At 36.9% G+C, this 22,883-nt stretch overlaps 2 protein-coding genes across 2 annotated transcripts; one reads left to right on the forward strand and one right to left on the reverse strand.

The window, feature by feature from the left end:
- Positions 1-8,534: 8,534 nt before the first annotated feature.
- Positions 8,535-10,163, reverse strand: LOC147274548 (HCP-like superfamily protein with MYND-type zinc finger). Its single transcript, XM_086257558.1, has 3 exons — positions 9,852-10,163; positions 9,580-9,742; positions 8,535-9,471 (listed from the first exon to the last, which is right to left on the reverse strand). Exons 1-3 carry the CDS (start codon positions 10,016-10,018, stop codon positions 8,725-8,727), a joined length of 1,077 nt encoding a protein of 358 aa, XP_086113684.1. The 5' UTR covers positions 10,019-10,163; the 3' UTR covers positions 8,535-8,724.
- Positions 10,164-17,893: 7,730 nt separating this feature from the next.
- On the forward strand, positions 17,894-22,761 carry LOC147274549 (ubiquitin-like modifier-activating enzyme 5). Its single transcript, XM_086256862.1, is given in 15 exon segments — positions 17,894-18,180; positions 18,723-18,791; positions 18,896-19,009; positions 19,222-19,350; positions 19,619-19,687; positions 19,899-20,051; positions 20,140-20,176; positions 20,616-20,698; positions 20,818-20,892; positions 21,245-21,319; positions 21,554-21,640; positions 21,751-21,866; positions 22,096-22,142; positions 22,360-22,415; positions 22,417-22,761. Coding segments are annotated over 15 exon segments (1,278 nt in total). The 5' UTR covers positions 17,894-18,090; the 3' UTR covers positions 22,495-22,761.
- The last annotated feature ends 122 nt before the right edge of the window (positions 22,762-22,883 follow it).

The following is a 22,883-nucleotide window of genomic DNA, read 5'->3' on the forward strand; positions in this document are numbered from 1 at the left end:
TGTAGTCCATGGAGGGAGAATCAAATGCATTGCATTTTTATATATTATCAGTTAAAACGCACGCAAGTCAGAAATTTTACATGACATGTCACTGTGGTACGGTGGTACCACGAATATACTTTTGGTAATTATTATATCGAAACAACTTAATAATTATATATTCCTGACCAAAAAACTTAATAATTATACACGTTTTACAATTTTACAATTTGAGTTTAACAAGCTCACAAGAGAAAAAGTAAGCGAAATCGGTCATCAAGATAAGCCAAACATCTTTTCCTAAGCAATGATGGATTGTTACCTAAGCAATGATGGATTAGTAACAATATATCATTATATGGGCATTTCACATGTTATTATTGATACACTCAATAATTTTACTATTTAAGCATAATATCAAATGTACATTAATTTTTTTTTACTAAGCTATTCACCACTATAAATGACTATAAGTAAAACAACATGTCACTGACTCACTGATAGTGGTTGTGAGTCTTGTGACTGAGTAACTTGTGTCTTATATATAGACTTGAATCTAACGCATTTATTTTTATTTAATTTTTAATCATAATAAAATATCGTATATTTAAAAATGCATGACAAATAAAATTATAAATAAAATTTTTTTTAGTCGTGTATGAGATCAAATATAACAAAACACATTATACACTATAGAGATCTTCTCTAGTGCAAAATTTGGATGCAAAATATGAAAGTGCGAAATTTGGAAGCAAAATATGAAAGGGTGTCGCTATTCAGACCCAATTTTTTAATTAATAGCCCCAACAACTTAATGAATTATTAATTTACAATTTTATCCTAATATAAATTGATTATTGTTGATGCAAAAATCCATAAGAGAGATGCAACAATTTAAGGAGGATGATTTGGCTGATTGTAAGTCCTGTTGAATGATGAATTGGATGTTGATTTGAGATCTTCATGCATGAATACAAGATCAAAGGAGAAGGACTTGTATGGTACCAGCTAAATACGCTCCGATGATGAAGTCAGTGAAGTGTATTTGAAGGTGTTTGAGTAAAAAACCAGGAAGAACAAATGATGAACTTGAGAGAATATGGAAGAACAATGCAAGATCTTCTGGGATATTCTCAGCTGGTTGTATGTATTTGGGTAGGCTTTTGTGTGTAAAATTATGTCTCTCCTTTTGTGCACATAAATGAGTTTATATAGGCAAAAGAAGTTGTGAAGATTAAGTTACCTGCATGAGGGTGAATGATTGAGATGAGGCCACGCGTTCGGGCATGAATAGTAGCATGCACAGCTACCTATCTTCTTTACATTTAATGTTGCATTCAATGCAAGTATAGAAGATCAAGTGGGATGCCCTAATAGTCATGGCTGTGAGCTGGGATGTCTTATCTGTCAGAGAGTTATGTCAGAGATATTCGAGTAAGGCGGTTCGTTCTGATTCCAATGACGGTGGCGTCCGAGCCGAGCCGATCACAGATATTGTATGCATAGGTATGAAACATATCCATGGTCGGATCGGACATGGATGAGTTGGTTCAGACGAATCCAACGTATAATATAACAATCGCCATTCGACGGCAATCTGTTGGTCACTGGATCTTTCTGAAAAGATGATCATCAGGCGCCAAGCCGAACCGAACTGGGATATCCAAGAAAAGATAAACACTTAATTTCTTAGAAGATCCTAAGATCGGCTCGGATCGAATTTGGGGGATCCGTTGAGATTAGCCGATCCAAACTGACAATGAATACATTGCCGAGTTGATATGATGACATGGAGGTCCAAATTTGACCGTTGAAAAATCAAAATTTGAAGTTGTACTGACTAGCCACGTGTCGATTCATAATTGGTTATTTAGTCCATGTGGATTTATCCACAAACAATTATTAAGGACAAACATTTAATTTTAAAATTAAAAAAACAATTAGCATAAAGTATAGCCAACACTTTTAGTATACCCAAATAATCTATGTATGCCCAACATCTCCATGATCATTTGCTTGTAAAACAATCATCAAAATCATTTCTTTCACAAAATCCAGAACTGGAAAATCAAAACCTTGTGATGAGGAAAAGAAATGAATGACGTGATAAGGTTCAAGTCAGTTGGGAGGATACACTCATCATAGCTGGTCTAGAAGACTGAAGACAATGAGCAAGAAAAAGAAGCAAAGACTCTGCTTGATTTCAAAAATTTTGGAGGCCTTTTTGGGGCTAGGAATGTAGATATATGTCACTCTCTGCATATATGGGTATATGCAAAAGCTTATAGGCAGTAAACCATGTTGCCGGCTTAATTTTCTTTTCTTGCACACTACGTCTACAAGATAATGTTGTGTCAATATACTAGACCATGAGCTAGACTATTGGCTTGACTTCCAACGATGAATACAGAATAAGACTACATAGCCTTGTACGATTTTGTTTCTTGGATCTCTTTTTTTATTGCTTTTTCTTTGTATCCTTTTGGATTTTGATTTCTGGGTTTTTGAGAGAAAGAAGATTATATTGGAATCGGAGGGTCTCTCTGTTAGGACCCTTATTGTTGAGATGGTTTATTTGTATTAGCTTAGTTGGGCTTATTTGTATTAGTTTAGAGTTGTATTTTTCCTAGTTAACGTGGCTGAGCTGATGTGGCTAATGTGGCTATATTACCTTTCTATATAAGGTGCAATAGGTCGGTTTGGAAGGCATTAATCAATACAAGTTTATTTTTCCTCTATTCTCTAGATTTACAGTAGAGTTCTATTATTTGGTATCAGAGCAGTTCAAGATGGGACCGAAGAAACCCACGGGGGCGAAGGAGTTGCCTCCCATGGAATTTGAGTTTGAGCTGCATAAGGAGCGTACAGCTGCTCAAATTGAAGAAATTCGAGGCCTATTTAGCTCTCTGCAGGTAGATCTCAAGCGAGATTTAATGGAGGAACTCCGACAGATGTTGGGCCCCTTGGTGACGGCGGCAACGACGTCATCGTCGGCCAACTCCACTGCGCCGCCATTGGTCACCTCTACACTTCTGTCCACCCAAATCTCTGTTCCTGATTCACAACCCCTTTTGGTTCCTCCTCCTCCGCTAACCACCATACTCGCACCGTCATCCTTGCCCACAAATGAGATTTCCTTACCATCAGTACCACCGTCCTCCACATCTCCAATGATTATCAATGGGTACATCTTTCCTCCCCCTGTTTCTTCTACAACTTTCCCTCAAGCTATTTTTCCTCCCTCCTCCCAAACACAACCCATTCATTATCCCTTTATACCTTCACACTCTACTGTTCCTTCCCTACCTAATTCCAATTCCATTTCACCATCACTGCACTCCCAACAATCTTTTCCCACTTCCTACCCCGTTTCTCATCCATTACCTCTTTACCACACTCAAACTCACAATCAACCTTCTTCCCAACCACAAAATTACCCACCCATTCCATCTTATTTGGCCCAACCTTTGCTTCCGTCACCTCCTACGTTTCCCCACTATGGCCCCCCCTTTCCGATTGGTCACGATCCATGTCAACCAACGATGCGTCATGTGCGTCTTGAGTTGGATCGTTTCTCAGGTGATGAACCCATGGAGTGGCTGACTCGGGTAGAACAATATTTTGAGTATTATCAGGTCCCGGATAATCGGAAGGTGACAATCGCTGCTATGCATTTTGTGGGTGATGCAGCAGCATGGTGGAGGTGGTATCAGTCTCGGTACCCCAAAGATTGGGGCATTTTTGCTGATTTGTTGCTGAAACGATTTGGAGTTCATGATGTATTGGATTTCAACACTGCTTTGACTAAGTTGACCCAAACTGCCTCGGTCAAGGAATTTCAATCCGCTTTCACTAAGTTGGCTTGTCGTGCCCCTGATTGGACTGAAGAACAATTGATTGGTTGTTTTATTGGTGGTCTCCATGAAGAGTTAGGAAGGGATGTGCGTTCTTATCGGCCACGCTCGCTTATGGCTGCTTATGAGTTAGCCTTGATCCATGAAGGAAAATACTTAGGTCGTCGGACTCAATCCACTCGTACTCCATCTGGCCCGATGGGACAACCTTTTAAGTTGCTCACTGGACCCAACCAAGCTTCTCGTGTGGCTTTACCGGCACCTTCCTTTTCTACAAAACATCATGTTTCAGCTGCAAGTCATACCAAGCCCTTTTCCTCCAATTCTTCGATACCATTTAAACGTCTTTCTCCAGCTGAATTGCATGCTCGACGCGAAAAGGGCGTTTGCTTTAACTGTGAAGAACCGTATCAGCCTGGACATCGCTGCAAGAAATCACAGTTATTCATGATAGAGGGGGAAGATGTTTCTGTTGGGTCTCTAAGTGTTGAAGAAATCGACAATGACATCTTGATGACAGACGCTCTAGAGGAGCCATTGGTTACCCTGTACGCGTTGACCGGTACATCTCATCCTGAGACTATGCGCCTCTGTGGGTTCATTGGGAAGCGTCGCGTTCATGTTTTTGTGGATCCAGGTTCTACCCACAACTTTATTCACCCATCTGTTATTAAACATTTTGGTTGCACCTTGAATACTGTTAATTCCTTAAAGGTTTTAGTAGCTAGTGGATCTTATATGTGTACTAAAGGGCACCTCCCCAGCATAGCTATGAATTTGCAGGGATACAAGTTTGAGGCGGAGTATTATGTCCTGCCAGTCACTAGTTGTGAGGTTATTCTCGGGGCACAATGGTTGAAAACGTTGGGTAATATTATTTGGAATTTTGAGGTCATGACAATGCAATTCACTAAAGGTGGTACTACTTATTCACTGCAAAAGCTAGTATCTTCCGATGTTTCCTTGGTAGGCTGTCATTTGATGAGCCGTTTGATTGCTCAGGAGAGGCATGCCTTTCTAGCTCAACTTGAAATGTCGCCATCCTCGGAGTCTAGCACTGACACTATCCACCCACTTATTCAGCAGCTCCTCGACTCATGTCCTGAAGTCTTTCACACACCCACCACCTTACCACCTTCAAGAGACCATGATCACAAAATCCCATTGGTTCCAGGCATTGCTCCGATAAATGTTAGGCCCTACAGATATCCCCATTTTCAAAAGAGTGAAATTGAAAAAATAGTCAAAGAGATGCTGGAAGGAGGGATCATTCGCCCAAGTCTCAGTCCGTACTCTTCTCCTGTTTTATTGGTTTAAAAAAAAGATGGGTCATGGAGGCTTTGTGTTGACTATAGAGCTCTGAATGGTGCTACAATCAAAGACAAATTCCCTATTCCCATTATAGATGAGCTCTTAGATGAGTTGCATGGTGCAACTGTTTTTTCAAAGCTGGATTTACGTTCCGGCTATCATCAAATTCGCATGAACAGTGACGACATCGCCAAAACAGCTTTTAGAACCCACGATGGCCACTATGAATTCTTGGTTATGCCGTTTGGATTAACTAACGCTCCAGCTACCTTTCAAGCTCTCATGAATGATATTTTTCGTGATCATTTGCGACATTTTATACTAGTATTCTTTGATGATATTCTGGTGTATAGTCCAACTTTAGCCGCCCACCTGCAACACTTAAAAATTGTTATGGCTATTCTTCAGCAGCATCAGTTAAAGGTTAAGATGTCAAAATGTCTTTTTGGGACTTCGTCTGTGGAATATCTTGGTCATGTGATTTCTGATCAGGGGGTAGCAGTTGACCCTTCTAAGATAGAAGCTATTCGCAGTTGGCCCAAACCTACCACGATCAAGGGATTACGGGGATTTTTAGGTCTCACTGGCTACTATCGGAAGTTTGTACGCCATTATGGACTGATTGCTCGTGCTCTTACAGATATGTTAAAAAAAGATGGGTTTCATTGGTCTCCAGAGGCAGAAGAAGCATTTGAAAAATTGAAGTTAGCCTTAACCACCACTCCTGTTCTTGCTCTCCCAAATTTCTCTCAAGAATTTACAGTGGAATGTGATGCTTCTGGCGTTGGTATAGGTGCAGTACTTTCACAAAACGGGCATCCCATCGCTTTTCTCAGCAAGGCTTTGGCTCCACGACACTTGGCTTTGTCTGTTTACTATCGTGAAATGTTGGCGGTTGTGTATGCTGTTCAAAAGTGGAGACCTTATCTATTGGGCCAGCACTTTACAATTTTGACGGATCATCGGACAATCCAACACTTTCTTGATCAGAGGATTACCACTCCGGCTCAGCAAAGATGGTTGCTTAAATTGTTGGGCTACAATTACACTGTTAAGTATAGGGCAGGGAAGCAAAATCAAGTGCCAGATGCTCTCTCTCGTAAATCTGAACTATTGGCTCTCATGGGTCTTTCTACTCCTATTTTTGATGGCATCAGTGAAATTCAAAGGGCATGTCTTATGGACTCTGAGGCACAAACAATTATTAAAGGCCTGCATGAGGGTACTGCAGTAAAAAAAGGTTTCTCAACAAGGGGTGATGCTCTTTTGTATAAGGATCGATTATTTGTGCCTCGTACTACAGCATGGAGGGAAAAACTTTTAGCTGAGTTTCATGCTTCACCTATTGGGGGTCACTCAGGGTTTCTACGCACTTACAAACGTCTTTCTAAGAACTTTTTATGGCCTGGAATTAAAAAAGATGTCAAGCTCTTTGTCTCTGAATGCGATGTCTGCCAGCGCCAAAATTATGAGGCTCTCAACCCTCCGGGGCTTCTTCAGCCATTGTCAATACCTGAAGATGCCTGGCGTGATATATCCATGGATTTTGTGGAGGGTCTTCTTGTCTCCAGTGGCAAGAATGTTATCCTTGTTGTGGTTGACCGCTTTACTAAGTATGCCCATTTTATCCCACTCTCTCATCCTTATTCTGCCAAGCTCGTGGTGGACTTATTTATCAAGGAAGTCTTTCGTTTACATGGAATGCCTCGATCTATTGTGAGTGATAGAGACCCAACATTTCTGAGTTCTTTTTGGAGAGAGTTCTTTCAGCTGCAAGGTACTAATCTTTGTCGTAGCACTGCATATCACCCTCAATCAGATGGTCAAACTGAGGTTGTGAATCGCACTCTGGAACATTACTTACGCTGCTTTGTGGGAGACCAACCTTCTACTTGGGTGTCATGGATTCCTTGGGCTGAGTGGTGGTACAACACTACTTATCATGCTTCCACAAAGATGTCACCCTTCGAGGCTTTGTATGGATACTCTCCACCTACAATCCAAACTTATCTGCCAGGGACTACAAATATTCATCATGTTGATGTGGGACTTCAAAATAGAGATTCTTTGTTACAAACATTGAAAGCTAACTTAAAGCTAGCTCAATCCCGCATGAAGTTGTATGCTGACAAAAGGCGCACAGAACGGTCATTTGAGATAGGAGATTGGGTGTACTTGAAGTTGCAAGCTTACAAGCAGCATTCTCTCAAGATTCATCGCAATCACAAACTGGCCCCAAAATATTTTGGCCCTTTTCAAGTTATGGCTAAAGTTGGTTCTGTTGCTTATCGATTGGCTTTACCTCCGACTTCTAAAATTCACCCTGTATTTCATGTCTCACTCCTTAAGGCTAAGGTTGGTTATGCTGCAGTTATCGCTTCTACTCTACCTTCTTTGGACGACCCAAGCACTCCCCGCTGGGTCCCTGAGAAGTTGCTGCAAAGAGGAATTTTCAAGCGTCGCAGTCATGCTGTCACACGTTAGTTAATACAATGGGCAGGCCTTCCTCCAGAAGAAGCAACTTGGGAAGATGCATACTCCTTTCAGGCTCGGTTTCCAGATTTTGTGGCCTGAGGTCAGGCCTTATGTTTAGGGGGTGGCACTTGTTAGGACCCTTATTGTTGAGATGGTTTATTTGTATTAGCTTAGTTGGGCTTATTTGTATTAGTTTAGAGTTGTATTTTTCCTAGTTAACGTGGCTGAGCTGATGTGGCTAATGTGGCTATATTACCTTTCTATATAAGGTGCAATAGGTCGGTTTGGAAGGCATTAATCAATACAAGTTTATTTTTCCTCTATTCTCTAGATTTACAGTAGAGTTCTATTACTCTCTTGGGATCTTCTCCTTGATCTCTTGGACTGGCAGGTTTTGTTGGGGGTGTGTTTATTGGGTTTACTAAGTAGAATTGTTGGGTTTAGTTGTTAGTTTAATTGTTGAGTTTCGGTAAGAGTAATTTAAAAAAATATATTGAGTATACTTATAAATTTTAATATTTTAAAAAATAAAAATGAGTCTAATAATAGTGTTTGAACTACTAATTAAAAATTTGAGTCCGAATAGCGGCACCCAATATGAAATAGCGTTTGAATCTTTATGAGTATATTTTAATACTAAATGTTCTTACGTTCACACATTGGGAAAAAAGGTTTTTAAAATGAAAGTTAAAGCTACTTAAATCTGAGATTAAAAAAAAACGTGCTCACTATTATATTACGTATAATTCTTTCAGATCCCCCAAATAAAAAATTAACACAAATTAGACGAACAAACACAACTTGCCGGTAAGATCCCTGTTTTTAGTACGTTTAATATTAACTCGAACTCATTGCATGATATCTGGGTCTGTGAATTAGAAAATGTCCTACTACTCCCAACTAATTTTGACAAAATATTTAAATAGTGATTAATATCTTAGGCAAATCTCGCCCTTTTCTGTATGGTACACCATTAATTTCCCAAAAATCCCATCTGTATTCGCAAAAAAATAAAACCAAAGCACCCAGAAAAAAAAAATATATATATATATAATGGGTGTAATAATAGCCAAATTAATTAAATTTCTTTTTTTTTTTTAATTCATTATCCAACTGCCACATTATCACCCTCTCCACCTTCCACCAGTTCCCCTAGTCCTCCATCAACATCACCACCGCCAGCGTCCACGGCAAGCCACCGATCGATCGGTTTACACTTGACCTTGTGGCGAAGCTTCCAATCGAGCGCTTGACACCCGCGCGAGCAGTAATTCACCGTACCACAAACCGAGCACCTCCTAAACTCGTGCGGCCTCGTCTCGGGCCTCCCACACCCCACGTGCGAGCATAGTCTCAGCCCCTGCCCCGCCAACCCGCGACCCGACCCGAACCACTCATTCAAAAACCGGTTCGCCGGGTGGGTCTCGGGGACCGGCACGTTGCACCCGAAGTCGCTCAGCAACGGGCAGCAACTAACCCACCCCCCCGTCAGGCAGCACGCGTAGTAGTGCTGCTGGGACCGCCACGTGGCGGAGGAGCGTGCCACGCACGCGAGCTCCCGGGCGTTGGCCTGGACCAAGAGGCGGCGCCCCTCGGCCACGTTCTGGCATACTCCGTAACCGTCCTGGAGGCAATGGCCGAGCTCACGCAGCGCGTCGACGTGTCCCAGCGCCGCGGCTCGAGCGCAAAGAGCCACGCCGGCTCGCAAGTCCTTCTTCTCTTTCTTGGAGCCGCCGCTGCCGTTGAAGTGAATCACGGCGAGCGAGTAAAGAGCCGGCGCGTGAGATCTCATAGCCGCCTTCGCCATCAGCGAAGCCCCACTCCCTCGGTTTTGCAAGCAATAAAAGCGGATCTGTAACCACAAAAAAACCGTCAATATTAATTATTTTCCAAAAATTAACAAACATTTATAAAAAATACAGAGGAATTAAAATGAAATTAATTGCTTAAATTGACTGACCATTCCGAGAGTGTAGCAAGCTTCGATGTTACCAGCACTAGCGCACTGTTTGAGAAACCATTGAGCGGAATCGCACCAGTTCCTGGCTCTGATAGCAAATGCTTTGGGACCGGCTTTGGATAACACCAAAGAGTGAAGCCCTAACTGATTCAATCTTTTACACCTATTTTTTTTTTTTTTTTTCCACATATCAGCTATGATATCAAAAGCAAAGGAAGCTGAAGAACCACACCGGAAGAAAAACAAAAATGGCGAAATGAAGTAGTGCTTACGTGATGAGGACGCTGATGAGATCGGACGGCGAAGAAGCGGAGGAGCTGAGCTTGCAGAGGATGAAGACCACGAGATCGTCGGGTAAGCCGTCGAAGAAATCCGATTTCGCAGTGGTTGTTGTTCTTCGCGAGCTTCTGAGCTTTTTTCTGTGCAGCATCGTCGCCATGTTCGCCTTTACCTTTTTACCTCCTGCGTCGCATATTCCAAGCAGTGTGTGTGTGTGTTGTGAATGTTTGGGTTGGGTTTTATTCGGGTCGGGTATGTGAAGCGTCGTGTGTGCGATGGTTTTGGCTGTTTTCTCTTTTATCTGCGTAGGGATAAAAAGACGAACAGCAAGAGCGTTGGGACGGACTTATATACAAGGGAATAAGGGAGACCAATGTGTGGACCCCACTATATGAAAAATATTTAATTTACGTAAAAAAATAAATAATGAGGTTTAATTACTTATTGGCTTATTGCTTTTTTTAATTTTTATTTTTTTAACCTGTGTATGGACCACGGCAAGCGACTGGTCAAAGACTCACCGTGGACCCTAAGCTATGGCAGCACACCGTAAAATTCATCCCCATTGGCTATCAGCCTATCACTAATCCTATACGGCTGTCTATAGCCTATATATTGTACCTTCGAGTTTATCTTTAAATTATTTTTTCTTTTTTAAACATTAAAAAAATTAAACTCTTGAACTATCCTAACCCTAGCCGGTTACTACACCTTCACTCACCATTTAAATACTTGATTATCACTTTTTAAATTTTGATTTTCTCAAACTAGAGAAAAATAGATGTTTTATGTATTTAAATTTGGAAGTTATAAATAAGTTTTAAAAATTAAATTCGATATGCAAAAGCAATTTCAAAGCTTCTTGTTTTTATAGGAAATGCAATATTAATTTAGAATAATTTGAAGATACTAGTTTGTATAATTGTATTTATAGAAAATTATGATTAAATACCAAATCTCAATAATTTTTTGGTATAGCATGAAGACCATGTAATATTTCAATTGAACTACTAAATTTAAATATAGTTTTTTAGATTATGTTATAAATATGTTGGCCTCTTTGATATGAGTCTTTTCTATTTGACATTTTTATCCTTTGGCCCATATATGATGAGTGTTAGTTAAAATTTATAAGGTTTTGACAAAATTGCCCTTGAGACTTTTATATTATCTTGAAAATTTGCTAATGTAGTCTCAATTTCACATTTAGTTGTGACTGTACGACACTTACAACTTCAAATTTAGTTGTGACTGAATGACAGTCGCATCTAAGTTGTGAGACAATCACAGTTAAGTTGTGACTTAATTGAATTTTTTTTTAGAAAAATTATACTACAATATAGTATAAATAGATATCAAAATAATACTTTTACTCAAAATAATATATAATATAGTGGTGTGAGTTGTCTCTTTCAATTTACCAAGACAGTCACAGTTAAGTTGTGACTGAATTGATTTTTTTTTTTAATACAATATAGTATAAATTAATGTAATATTTGTGGTCAAATATTTTTTTTATTTTTTTATTGTAGTGGCATGTGATGTAATATTTATAAATTCTAATACCTTTTATTTTATTAATTTGTTTGACTTTTCAACTAGTACCTAATCTAAAATGCTATTTAATTTTGGTACCTAAACTAAAAAGTTATTGAAATTTAGTAATTAAAATCAATGGACCTTTGTATTTATTATTATGCGATATATACTTTATTGTCGAAATACATATATATCTCCTATTATAAAGGAAAGAAAAATCGGATAATTTAACAACTACTGAGCATTTCCATTTACCTCTTTGCACATAGCAGATAACTCCTTATTTATACTTTTTTTTTTTTTCTAGAACTCAAAAGAAAATTTACATGTGCAATTAAGTATTAATTAATTAGAAACCTTTTTTCGGAAGTCTTTTTTTTTTTTATTAGTGAAAACGGAAGTCTTAAGTTTAATGAAATTTTTACGACAAGTCATTTAAATAGTCATCTTATAAGATAAGATGTACAGTTTCTTGTCGTTGGACGTTGGTATAACAATTTCCATATGTATACTTATCCTTTTTTGATAGAGTTAAAATACTAAGATGGTCAAAATACATTGAATGTTATAAATCAAGTAGTTGTGCATTACCAAGCATTCAACATTGATTGAAGTTTTTTAATTAAGAAGAGCGCTATATAATGTGTATCCACTCTTGCTAAATTGTTGTAATCTGTAATGTATATTTTAATGTAGTACCTATCTTGTCAAATTGGTTTTTACTTTTTATGATTAGAAAGAACATTGAAGGGATTATAATTTAAATTTGAAACATTCTTTTTACGATAGAAATGTTCATATGCACCAACTAATTAGTAAATCTCTAACCACTATTATCTTAATTACCATTCAAGACACATAAACTTTCTTGATGAAATTAAGTTTTATTTGGTTACCATTGCTGATGACTATTACCCTTTTAGAAAAAAAAAAAAAAAAAAAAAAAGTCAAAGGAAAATGTGGGTTGAGAATCAAATTTTTGCCGTGAGTGGACCAAAAAAAGAGAATCAAATTTTTAATTTTTTTTATATATAAAATAGTTGATTATTCAAAGTACTAATAAAGAGGAGCATGAAAAACATGTTTCTGGACCATAATTATTTGTTTGGCAGTCTCCATGAGTAACGGAAAAGCCAAACTTTCCTAGTCTCATGCTCTCATGGAGGTATACAATTTCACATACGATCGGGCTTAATTAAATTGTAAAATTGGGTAAGACATTACTTTATTCAAACAACTTTTATCACAGAAAGGAAGATTTATGTCTATCCTTTTTCTTGTTCAAACGTGAAAGTTGGCACATGGTAGATAAACCTTTGTGTAAGTTTCCAAGTACGTATAACCTCATATGTGATTAGCAATATATTATCATTTATAGAAATTTTTGTTGGTGATAATTAAATTTTAATTTTTAGTTCTTTGTATTTAGATATATTTACAGGTATATTATCATTAGATTATGAATATGTATGTATGTAAGTATCATTTTTTTTGTTATATTAAAAAAAATCGAACCTAAAATCTAATCTTAATTAGAATTCATTACAGTCATTACTCCACTCACTTTCATCATTTATAAAAACCCTAAAAACTTGGTATGTAAATTAATATACCTACAAATATACGTACCTAAAGTCCAAAAATAAATAAAATTTCAATTTAGGACTCGGGTTTAATGCAAAACACCATATACTATATCACTTTTACTTTTTTAGTTGGTTTCCAATACACAACACTAATGGCTTATTGGTTCGTGGTTTCAACAGGGCTGGTGACTTTTAATTAGATTGTGATATATGGGTCGCAGCCCCCAAGTTCATTTCGTTTTCATATCTTTGCGCATGGTATGTATAGTGCAAGTTGAGAGTGCAAGTTGAACCATATGACTTGTGAGTGAGAGAGTTTTGCAAACCAAGTTAAGGTAGGTATTCATGTGTGGGGTACATTAAAAATCTAAAAGTTATAATAATAATAATAATGATAATACTTATTTTTTCTTTACAAAAAAAAAAAAAAAATCCTCACTTCTTTATATAATTTGGATATGGAAATGTGGATTTGGATAAGGCTTGAAGGTGTGGAGTTGGTGGAACACAAATCTTGTCCATTCCCAAATAGTTTGGTAGAAAATGAGTGCTGCATTGCCTTGCTGCCATATGTGCCACAAGCATGCACATCTTTCAAATTAACAATTTATTAATGATTTCCTTTTCACTTTCTTCTTTTTGGCATTCAAATTTGAAATTATTAATTCTTTATAACTAAAGCACTAAACTCAATCTTAAACTAGCCCACCCAATTAAAAAAGCTAAAACATCAAAATCAGGTTTAATAGACCTGATGTAAAGCACTGGCATTTGGCAATGTGGGTAAGTCCAAGAACCAATTTGGAAATAGCTAACTGTTGGCGCACTTGGCTTACTTAGTTGATTATCTTCTAGCTGTGTCTGCTAATTAGCTAGCTATCAATTCAATCTTTTTAAGGTTGGGGATCGACTATGACTTTATTTGATTACATGTGTGGCGATGCTAAAGACTTGAAAATAATTAGAACAAGTGAGTGGGCTATATATGTATCATTACTACTCAAACCTCCGGTACTCTATGAGATGAAGTTTTATCTTTTAGCTAATTTGGCTGCAGGCACAGTTTTGTTAGCTACGCTAAGAGACAAATTAACCAAACTGGCAAACTCCATGCAATACTCAAATAAACATGCCATAGAAAATTCATATATGTACAATTTTTCTTTAGGGCGAACGTGTCTGTAATTATTTTTTTTGCGAATTTTCGTCGCTGAGCGTTGCAACAAGTACTCGGCACCACTTCCTCCGTTGAGATATACTTAAATTTAAACATGTTGATGTATGATTTGTGGGACTCACTCTTTATTGTAATTCGATAATTAAAATTATTTATTTTTTAAGTCTATATATAAAAATTATTTCTACAAAAAATTAAAATGAACCTCTCCCCGCTGCGAATGTTAAAGTTAGGAGTCAGCTTCGATGATCCAATCCACTTATGCACTTGAAAGAGTCACCATAGCAAACACATACTTGGCCAATGGCCATCTGCTGTTTTCTCCCAATAAAATGATTATAAAATGGCATGCAGCAACTTCCTCCATGCGGTACTGTAATTATACATGGTTGCGTTGCGTGCTACATAAACTTCTCATATAATTTAATTTTCATCTTCCCAGGCAAGTAATCCCAAACAAACACTTAACACCTCACTTGAGCCTTTAACAACACTAATTAATATACATATGTAGTTTATTCAAACACACACACTAATTATAGGTTATATATAATTAACAACGGTACTATACTGGAGCAAATAATATCATATATATAGGATTAATATAATATATGTTCATCCTATGCCCATCGAGAAGATCACATAATGACAATTATCAATGTTCTGAAAGAGACAGAGACATATATACCCATATATATAAAAAAAATAATTTCGTTAATATTTATTTTAGGAGTGATCGATTAATTAGTCATAATAACAAGCAAAGGTGCATCATCAAGGGTTATTTTCAGATAACTTCTAGGGCATGGTCGGTCACTAACCCCTTGTTTTATATTCCATGATTGTTAATTTCTTAATCTCTTGATTGATTGGATATATACATCACCAATTAAATGATGCAAATGGGTATATACTAGTCATATATTTCGCTTATTGACCTCGCAACTTAGGAGAGAACATTTGAAAATGACTCATGTAAAGTGCTAGTACACATCCTTCGATCAACTTTTGTGTGTGCTTATGACTTATTAGAGAGAGAGAGAGAGAGAGAGAGAGAGAGAGAGAGAGAGAGAGAGAGAGAGAGAGAGAGAGAGAGAGAGAGAGAGAGAGAGAGAGAGAGAGACCACACCCTTCAAATTTGTGATTATAACTCTTTGAGGGCATAATCACACCACCAAGTGCTTTCACACATCACATGCATTTGCTTGGAAAAAGAAGCAATAGGGAAAAAGACCCATATATATGACTAATTTTAAACCCAATATTATTTGAAAAACAATGCTCATTGTTGAAGGATTCCCACTTCTATCCAAACAACTTTGTTGGGTTTGGTGCATGATACACATTGCATTAATTTTCACATTGAAGCATGTCTGCATTGTTTTAGAAACCCTTTATGGGTCACTTTTTGTGCAACAATAATACCTTTTCTAAACAAGTAATATATGAGACCCCATGCATGAGGCATTGAAGCTAGCTATGCATTCACTTATTGATTGGCATCATTCTTGTAATGATCGTATATATATGTATGCATGGTGTGTGCTTGCTTCTCTTGCCGAGGCCAAAAGCTTGGCTGCTCCAATCCAATCTGACACACAAAATGAGTGTGCGATGATATAGTGCTGCCTAAGGTTAATTTTAGGCCATGGTGGACAAAATTTTGGGTCCTATCGATTATCAAGAAAGCACCTTCCTTTTTGTGCACGCTAAGGTCACATACCAATCATACCGTGATGTGCTACGCTATCAGATTTATAATGAGCTCACTGTTACTATTGCAGCTAGCTATAGAGGGGTTGCATACATGAGAAGTGACAGCAACTTGCTTGGCTATTTTTTGGTCAAAGACAAAAGGTACACAATCAGAACCCTATAAATGTATATGGGTACCATAATGTATGTATAATTGAGCTTGAATGTACACGTTATGTGGGGCTTGATATTAGTAAAAGTTGTATCTGAATCATGCGAGTAGCTATAGCTATTGTAAACAATCCGAGTGCTAAAATTTAAATAATAATTATATATTCTAAACTAAACAATCGATCATGTCGAAAATTAATTAGATAAAAAAATTAAAATTAAAATTTGATAGCAAATAGATATTAATCAAAGTAAGAGTTCTTACCATAGGAAGTAGTAGCACCTCCATCGATCCACAAAGAGTAAGGATAGCGAATCTAAAAACTATTTACATATATAATTAAATAGTTTGGCTAATATATATGAGGGACAAAATATAAAGACAAATGAAGGCCAATGCATATAAGAGTTGATTTTACTTCAATATAATATTATATACTAACCCAATTTTATGTAAACTTTGATTCAGCACAGAATATATATATTCCTACTTTCCATGTATTTTCTTTGGGATAAAAATGGTCCATCCTTCAAATTCTTTGTACAACATGATGCGACATCACAATCCTCATGAATTGTACAAAGGCTATAAGGCATCCCAAATCAATCTAAGAATATCCCCTGCAGATTGAGTTTTATCGTCAAAAGTAATCTACTTGAAATGGGGCAAAGCAATGTTTTCTTTGTAGGATACATAATTAATTAACAATGTAATACCACTCCCCTAGCCCATAGAAACATAAACAAACAACGATTTGATCTCCACAAGTGTTTTAGACTTTAGATCCACCTCATTTATATTAGCAATCATACTTGGATTTCATTAGATGAAAATGTCTCTTACTACACATAATCTAAATTATCAATTATGTGAATTCATATTTTAAAACTAATTATAAAAATTCTAGATTGACAAGTTTATAATATATGTAAAATGAGACTATCTACCATACAAATAGTGGACGTCAAATATCATCACCATCTAAAAATGGGAAAAACTACACACTCCTAAAGAGAGATAAATGATATATCCAAAACTAAGTTTGAAAAAAAGAAGGATTGCCTTAATTATTACATCATCATCCTCTTAATTACTGTGCTGAATTAAAATGCATTACTGAAAAGTGAAAAGTGAAAAGTGTGTGGAGATAAAAGACAGTTTGACCCACAAACATGGGAATATACGGTTGACAAATGGGTGGTGGCCGGCTGGTGGGTGGCGTATCAAACTCTATATTCCCTCTGAAATTTCTCACATCAGAAACAAAGTGGGGATACCGGGATAGTATTATAAGCACCCTTATACCATATACGATTATAGAAGTTGGTATGTGTTCTTTCACTCTGGGCTCCACCTTTTGTTTGTTATTCATTTATTTCTTTGTTATTCACTGTGGGCTCCACCTTTTGTTTGTTTGTTATTCATTTATTACAAGTGTATATATTAACGTGTCTACCTTTGGTACTTATATAACGAAAAGACAGGGACAATGAGTGTATTTACCCGGATACCAGGTGAGAGGGTCTTCAATGGGGCATGCCCCAGTGGGGCACTTCTCACATGAGGTGGGACCCACATGGTTGTGGGTCCCACCTCATGTGAGAGGTGCCCCACTGGGGCATGCCCCATATAAGATTTACGCGATACCAGGTACATACAAATTTTATCCTTGAGTTTATAGCCGTCACAATTGTCCATTGGGCTTTGGAAGAAAGACACGCTTTAATAACATTGTCCTCATTCCAAACCATTCACTAAGCCCAATTTACTGTGACAGGCCTAACCCACATTCTTGGATGGGCCTCAACGCGGCCCAACAAAGCAAAAACTAGCAAGTAGGTTGGTCTACAGTCCAGAGCAGCTCCTCTGGCAAAGTGGCAAGTTGGCAACAGTGAAAGACTGAAAGCATTTTCTCTGCTTCCAAAATCCAAACGATTCACAACGTTTTACACTTTTAGTGCATGTAAACGCTTGCAAGGAAGGTATCGAATTTGAGATCGGTTTTTAATAAAATACAGACTGTTCTCGAAAAACAGATCAAGCTTCAGAGAGAGAGAGAGGCAATGGAGGTGGAACTGAAGGAGATGCTTAACGACCTCGAATCTCTGAAGCAATCGCTAACTGATCCGTCTCTTCGTGCTCCAATCAATAAGGTAATTTCTCAATTCTGAGTCATTTGGGATCCAAAGCCGAAATTGAGCTTTAGTCTTGGACTGTTCTTGTTTTCATCGGACTGCTTGATTTTGGCCTGACATGGATCAATTTCGGATTTAATTGTTAACCATTCATTTGAAATTATACGTTCTGATCGCTAATTTATGAATTAGATAATTTTCAGTAATATATGTGTAATGCTTTTGTAGTTCTTAAATTCGAATTTTAGTGTTTGACATTGTCAATTGTGATACGGAATATTTTGGCATAATCTATCAGTATATAATTGGTTTATTTATTTATTGTTTGCATGCATTTAGTTGTTTAGTTTTTTGTGCTTGTGTTTGTTTCCCGGGAAAACTAAGTGAAAGAAAATAGGATACTGAATTATATATTTAGTTTGATGTTTTCCTTAAGTAAATCATTGTTTATTGTTAACTTAAGTTCCAATAACGGAATACTGATAAGTTTACTAATTTTTACTTATTGAACTGACGACTCTTTTTTTTTTTTTTTTTTAAATGAACATTTTAATTTGTAGCTACAATTGCATGTAGAACGCCTCACTAGTCTTGCAAATTCTGGACCTGTTCGACGTTCGAAAGTTAAGGTATTTGTCTTACGTAATTCTATGGTTTTCCTATCATCATTGTTTTATGTATGCTTAGGTGATGATTGTACTTTTCATTCATGCATTACATGTAATGGTGGCAGGATATGAGTGCTGAGGTGGTAGATAGCAATCCTTACAGTAGGCTTATGGCACTTCAGAGGATGGGTATTGTGGAAAACTATGAAAGAATACGGGATTTCTCTGTTGCCATCGTTGTCTGTATTTATCTCCTCTTTCCAATGCTTCTTTCATTATTGCAGAATGAAATTTAGTTTTCCCACAAAAACAATTCACAGTTTTGTCTTTTATGCATATGCATTCGTTTGTCCATTTTGGTCGATATGGATGTGTGTTTGCCATAAAATGCTTGTATTGATGTCCTCTCTGCTTATTTAATTGGTGATTGGTCATTCTCATGAGATTGCAGGGAGTAGGTGGTGTGGGAAGTGTAGCAGCTGAGATGCTAACGAGATGTGGTATTGGCCGCCTTTTATTGTATGATTATGACAAAGTAGAGTTAGCTAACATGAATAGGTTATTTTTTCGCCCAGAGCAGGTATTCATCCTTATTATTCTCTTTTGTTTTTTTTTTTCTTTTTGGAAATTTCTCTTTACTGGTATTGTCTCAGTCAGGTCATTATATGCTTCATAAGTAAGGTGCTGCTGCTTTTATGATTGTACCAAAGGCCTTCTTGACTGCCTTTGTTTTGTTACTTTAATTCTTCAAATTTTTCTGAGAGACCAAAGATAATTCTATTTTCTAAGAATTTCAGGTTATATGATTTATAAAGTTTCATTTTAAGGTGATGTGGTTTTGTTTTCAGAGTGGTATGACAAAGACAGATGCTGCTGTACAGACCCTTTCAGACATAAATCCCGATGTTGTGCTTGAGGTAAGCATTTCTGAGGATTTTTCCTATCTTACCTCATCACAAATGTAAGAGTGCATTCCATCTTTAATTTTCCATCCAGATTTTCTAGGCATAGATGCTTGATTTTATGTTGATGCCACTAGTATGGACCTTTGAATATATGATGGTTCAATCGTACTCGCCATATTTTTAAAGCAAATTCCCCATCCTTATCCGTTTATTTTGTGTCTAGAGCTATACACTGAACATCACAACAGTGCAAGGTTTTGAAACCTTTATGTCCAGTTTGAAAAATAAATCGTTTCGCCCAAATAAAGAAGGTAGTGGAGTGGACCTTGTCTTAAGCTGTGTTGATAATTATGAAGCAAGGATGGCTGTTAATCAGGTACCAGGTTATTCTTCTGTTTTCTGTTTGTTTCTTCTGCCTCCAAGAAAATAATTGTAAATAGAGCTTTTTGCTTACTGTTATACAGGCTTGCAATGAACTGAATCAGACATGGATGGAGTCTGGTAAGCAAAGTTGTTCCTATATATGTATTACCTTAAGTGCAAATTGTGTACTATTAAGAGACCCATATCGAGTGAGCTGCATTAAGATGCTCTGTGAGTGAGATCTAATAAGGACCTAAATTAAGGATAGACATTTTAGCGGTTTAATCAGATATAAACAGTTGAGATGCACAGTGGTGAGATTTCATCTTTTCAGCCGTATATATATGTGTATGTATGTGTTTATTTATCTATGTAGGTATGGACGTTTAGATGTATAGTCAAGCATACTCGCATTTGTTAGACATGCAAACTTTCTTTTGCATGATTTGCTTTACATTTTTTATCATAGTGGAAAATCATTGTGGTATCCAATCAATTTTGACTGCCTAGTGAATATTTATATAAATTTGGAATGTAAAGTCAAGGAAATTCACATGAAGAACATAAATTTTGGCAGGTGTGTCTGAGGATGCTGTTTCAGGTCATATTCAGTTGCTGATTCCTGGTGAAACTGCCTGTTTTGCATGTGCACCACCTTTGGTATGCTTTCTTTACCATTTATATGAATTTTGATGATATTGGAGGATTCTCAATTTAGGAACACGAAACACGAAGAATTGAAGATTGATCTTTTTTTTCCTTATTTATCTCTTTCTTAGGTTGTAGCATCTGGAGTAGATGAACGCACCCTTAAGCGTGAAGGGGTTTGTGCTGCATCTTTACCTACCACTATGGTAAAAGTTCTTCTCTTCCAATCCTTTGGTGGCTCTCCTTATTGGGGAGTTCAATTATTCAAACTTGCTAGTGTTTGTGTTTTCAATGCTAGTTTGCTTAAAATCCATAGTGTAACCACAGAAATCTTGATGTTGCTACTTATTATTTGGAAAGAAAAAGAAAAGGAAAATCTTGACATTGTCATTTTGAATTCAACTGAAGATGACACTTGGCTTAGTTACTCTGTAATCTGTAGTATACAGGCAGTGTAGACAATCTATAATTGGTTGATTGATATGTCAATTTATTATGTGGCATGGACAATACCACAGCTGTTATTCTTATAGCAATTAATTTGATATGATTTTGTAGGGAGTGATTGCTGGGCTTCTAGTCCAAAATACACTCAAATACTTGCTGAACTTCGGAAATGTCTCCCCATACTTGGTAAGTCATATGTTGAATTCTCTCTCTCTCTCTCTCTCTCTCTCTCTCTCTCCCCCTCTCTATCTCTCCCCTACAGTGACCAAATAATGAACCTTGATGACGCTGCTTATATTTTGCAGAAAATCTGGAAGGATTTAGTAATATCGTAGATCTATATATTAAGATTTGTATCCACTTCTGTTGGAAATAATTGCTGCATAGTGATCAGCCTGAATTTGGTTTATTTGGTTGCAGGGATATAATTCTCTTAAAGACTTCTTCCCAACAATGGAAATGAAGCCAAACCCTCAGTGTTCAAATTTTGCTTGTCTGGAACGGCAGGTAAAACAACTCAGATCCAGCCTTGGTGCACCCAAACTGGATCTATGGATTTTCACACATTAGGTTACTTACTTTCACTATTGATGCTAGAGACAATAACAACTGTGCAGAAAGAATACTTGCTTGTCAAGCCGGCTAGGGATGCTGCAACGAAAGCAAAGATGGAAGCTGAAGCATCTTCAGCTACAGAATCTCCAGTTCATCTTGATAATGAATGGGAAATAAGGTGCATATACCAATAATGGACTGTTTTTGTCATATTACACTAATCCCTAGGACTTTATGAAAAAACAAAGTTGTCACATTCAGGATATTTTTCAGACTTGTGTTTAAAAACTGAATTGCATTTAAGGGGAATAGCTTATGGAAATGAAGGAATAAGACCTATGGCAACCATACTTTCATTGATTATAAACCTAATAACATTTATCCTTTGATTTGTATTATTTTTGCAGTGTTGTTGATGATAGCGAGCTTGATAGGATAGATGCCAAATGTTCAGGTAATTTATCCTTTTCACGTTTCAACTTTTTACCAATTAGATGGATTTCACTGAAATTTCATTTCTCTGGCAGCACAATGATTCTTTAGTATGACTTTTCCTTATGAAAGTGAAAGTAGTTAGAGAAAATAAATATATAACTATATGAATAAGCAACTAATTCAAAATAATGTTTATTTGTCACTTATTTATTCCTTGATCCGTCTTTTGATTTCAGATGCTCTTCCAGAAGGTCTTGTTCGTGAGCTTCCTAGTGCTGATGAGTTCCAAAAACCCGCCTGCTGAAGCCCCAGATACTACTATTGATGACCTAGAAGATCTTCGAAAGCAACTTGATGCCCTTAATTCTTAAATACATACAATCATAGATGTTCTTTTTGTTGTAGTCCATTGCTTTAGCAATCTGAGTTGATTTGTAGCTTTCATTGTTTATAGTCAGTCACACCCTGAAGTGGGTGTACATGAGGTGGATAATACTAATTTCCATAGATCCAAGATGCAGTTTTCTGAATGTCACATTAACTGAGATTTTTTTTGTTAAATTCTCAAATTTCTTAAACAGTTGAAACTTGAAACTTTCAAATATTACATTTGGTTTGGTTTTTATCAAATCCATCTATATTGTGACTAAATTTTCTTTTTCTTGGTTTTGTTAACCAACTTAACCTCGTTTCCTTTGGTTTTTCGTACACCAAAAAATCTCAATTTTCTTTCTTTTTGATAAAGTATCTTTGTGCCCCA

Source organism: Dryas octopetala, chromosome 9, assembly GCF_963921425.1.
Source record: "Dryas octopetala chromosome 9, drDryOcto1.1, whole genome shotgun sequence".
Taxonomy (NCBI): Eukaryota; Viridiplantae; Streptophyta; class Magnoliopsida; order Rosales; family Rosaceae; genus Dryas; species Dryas octopetala.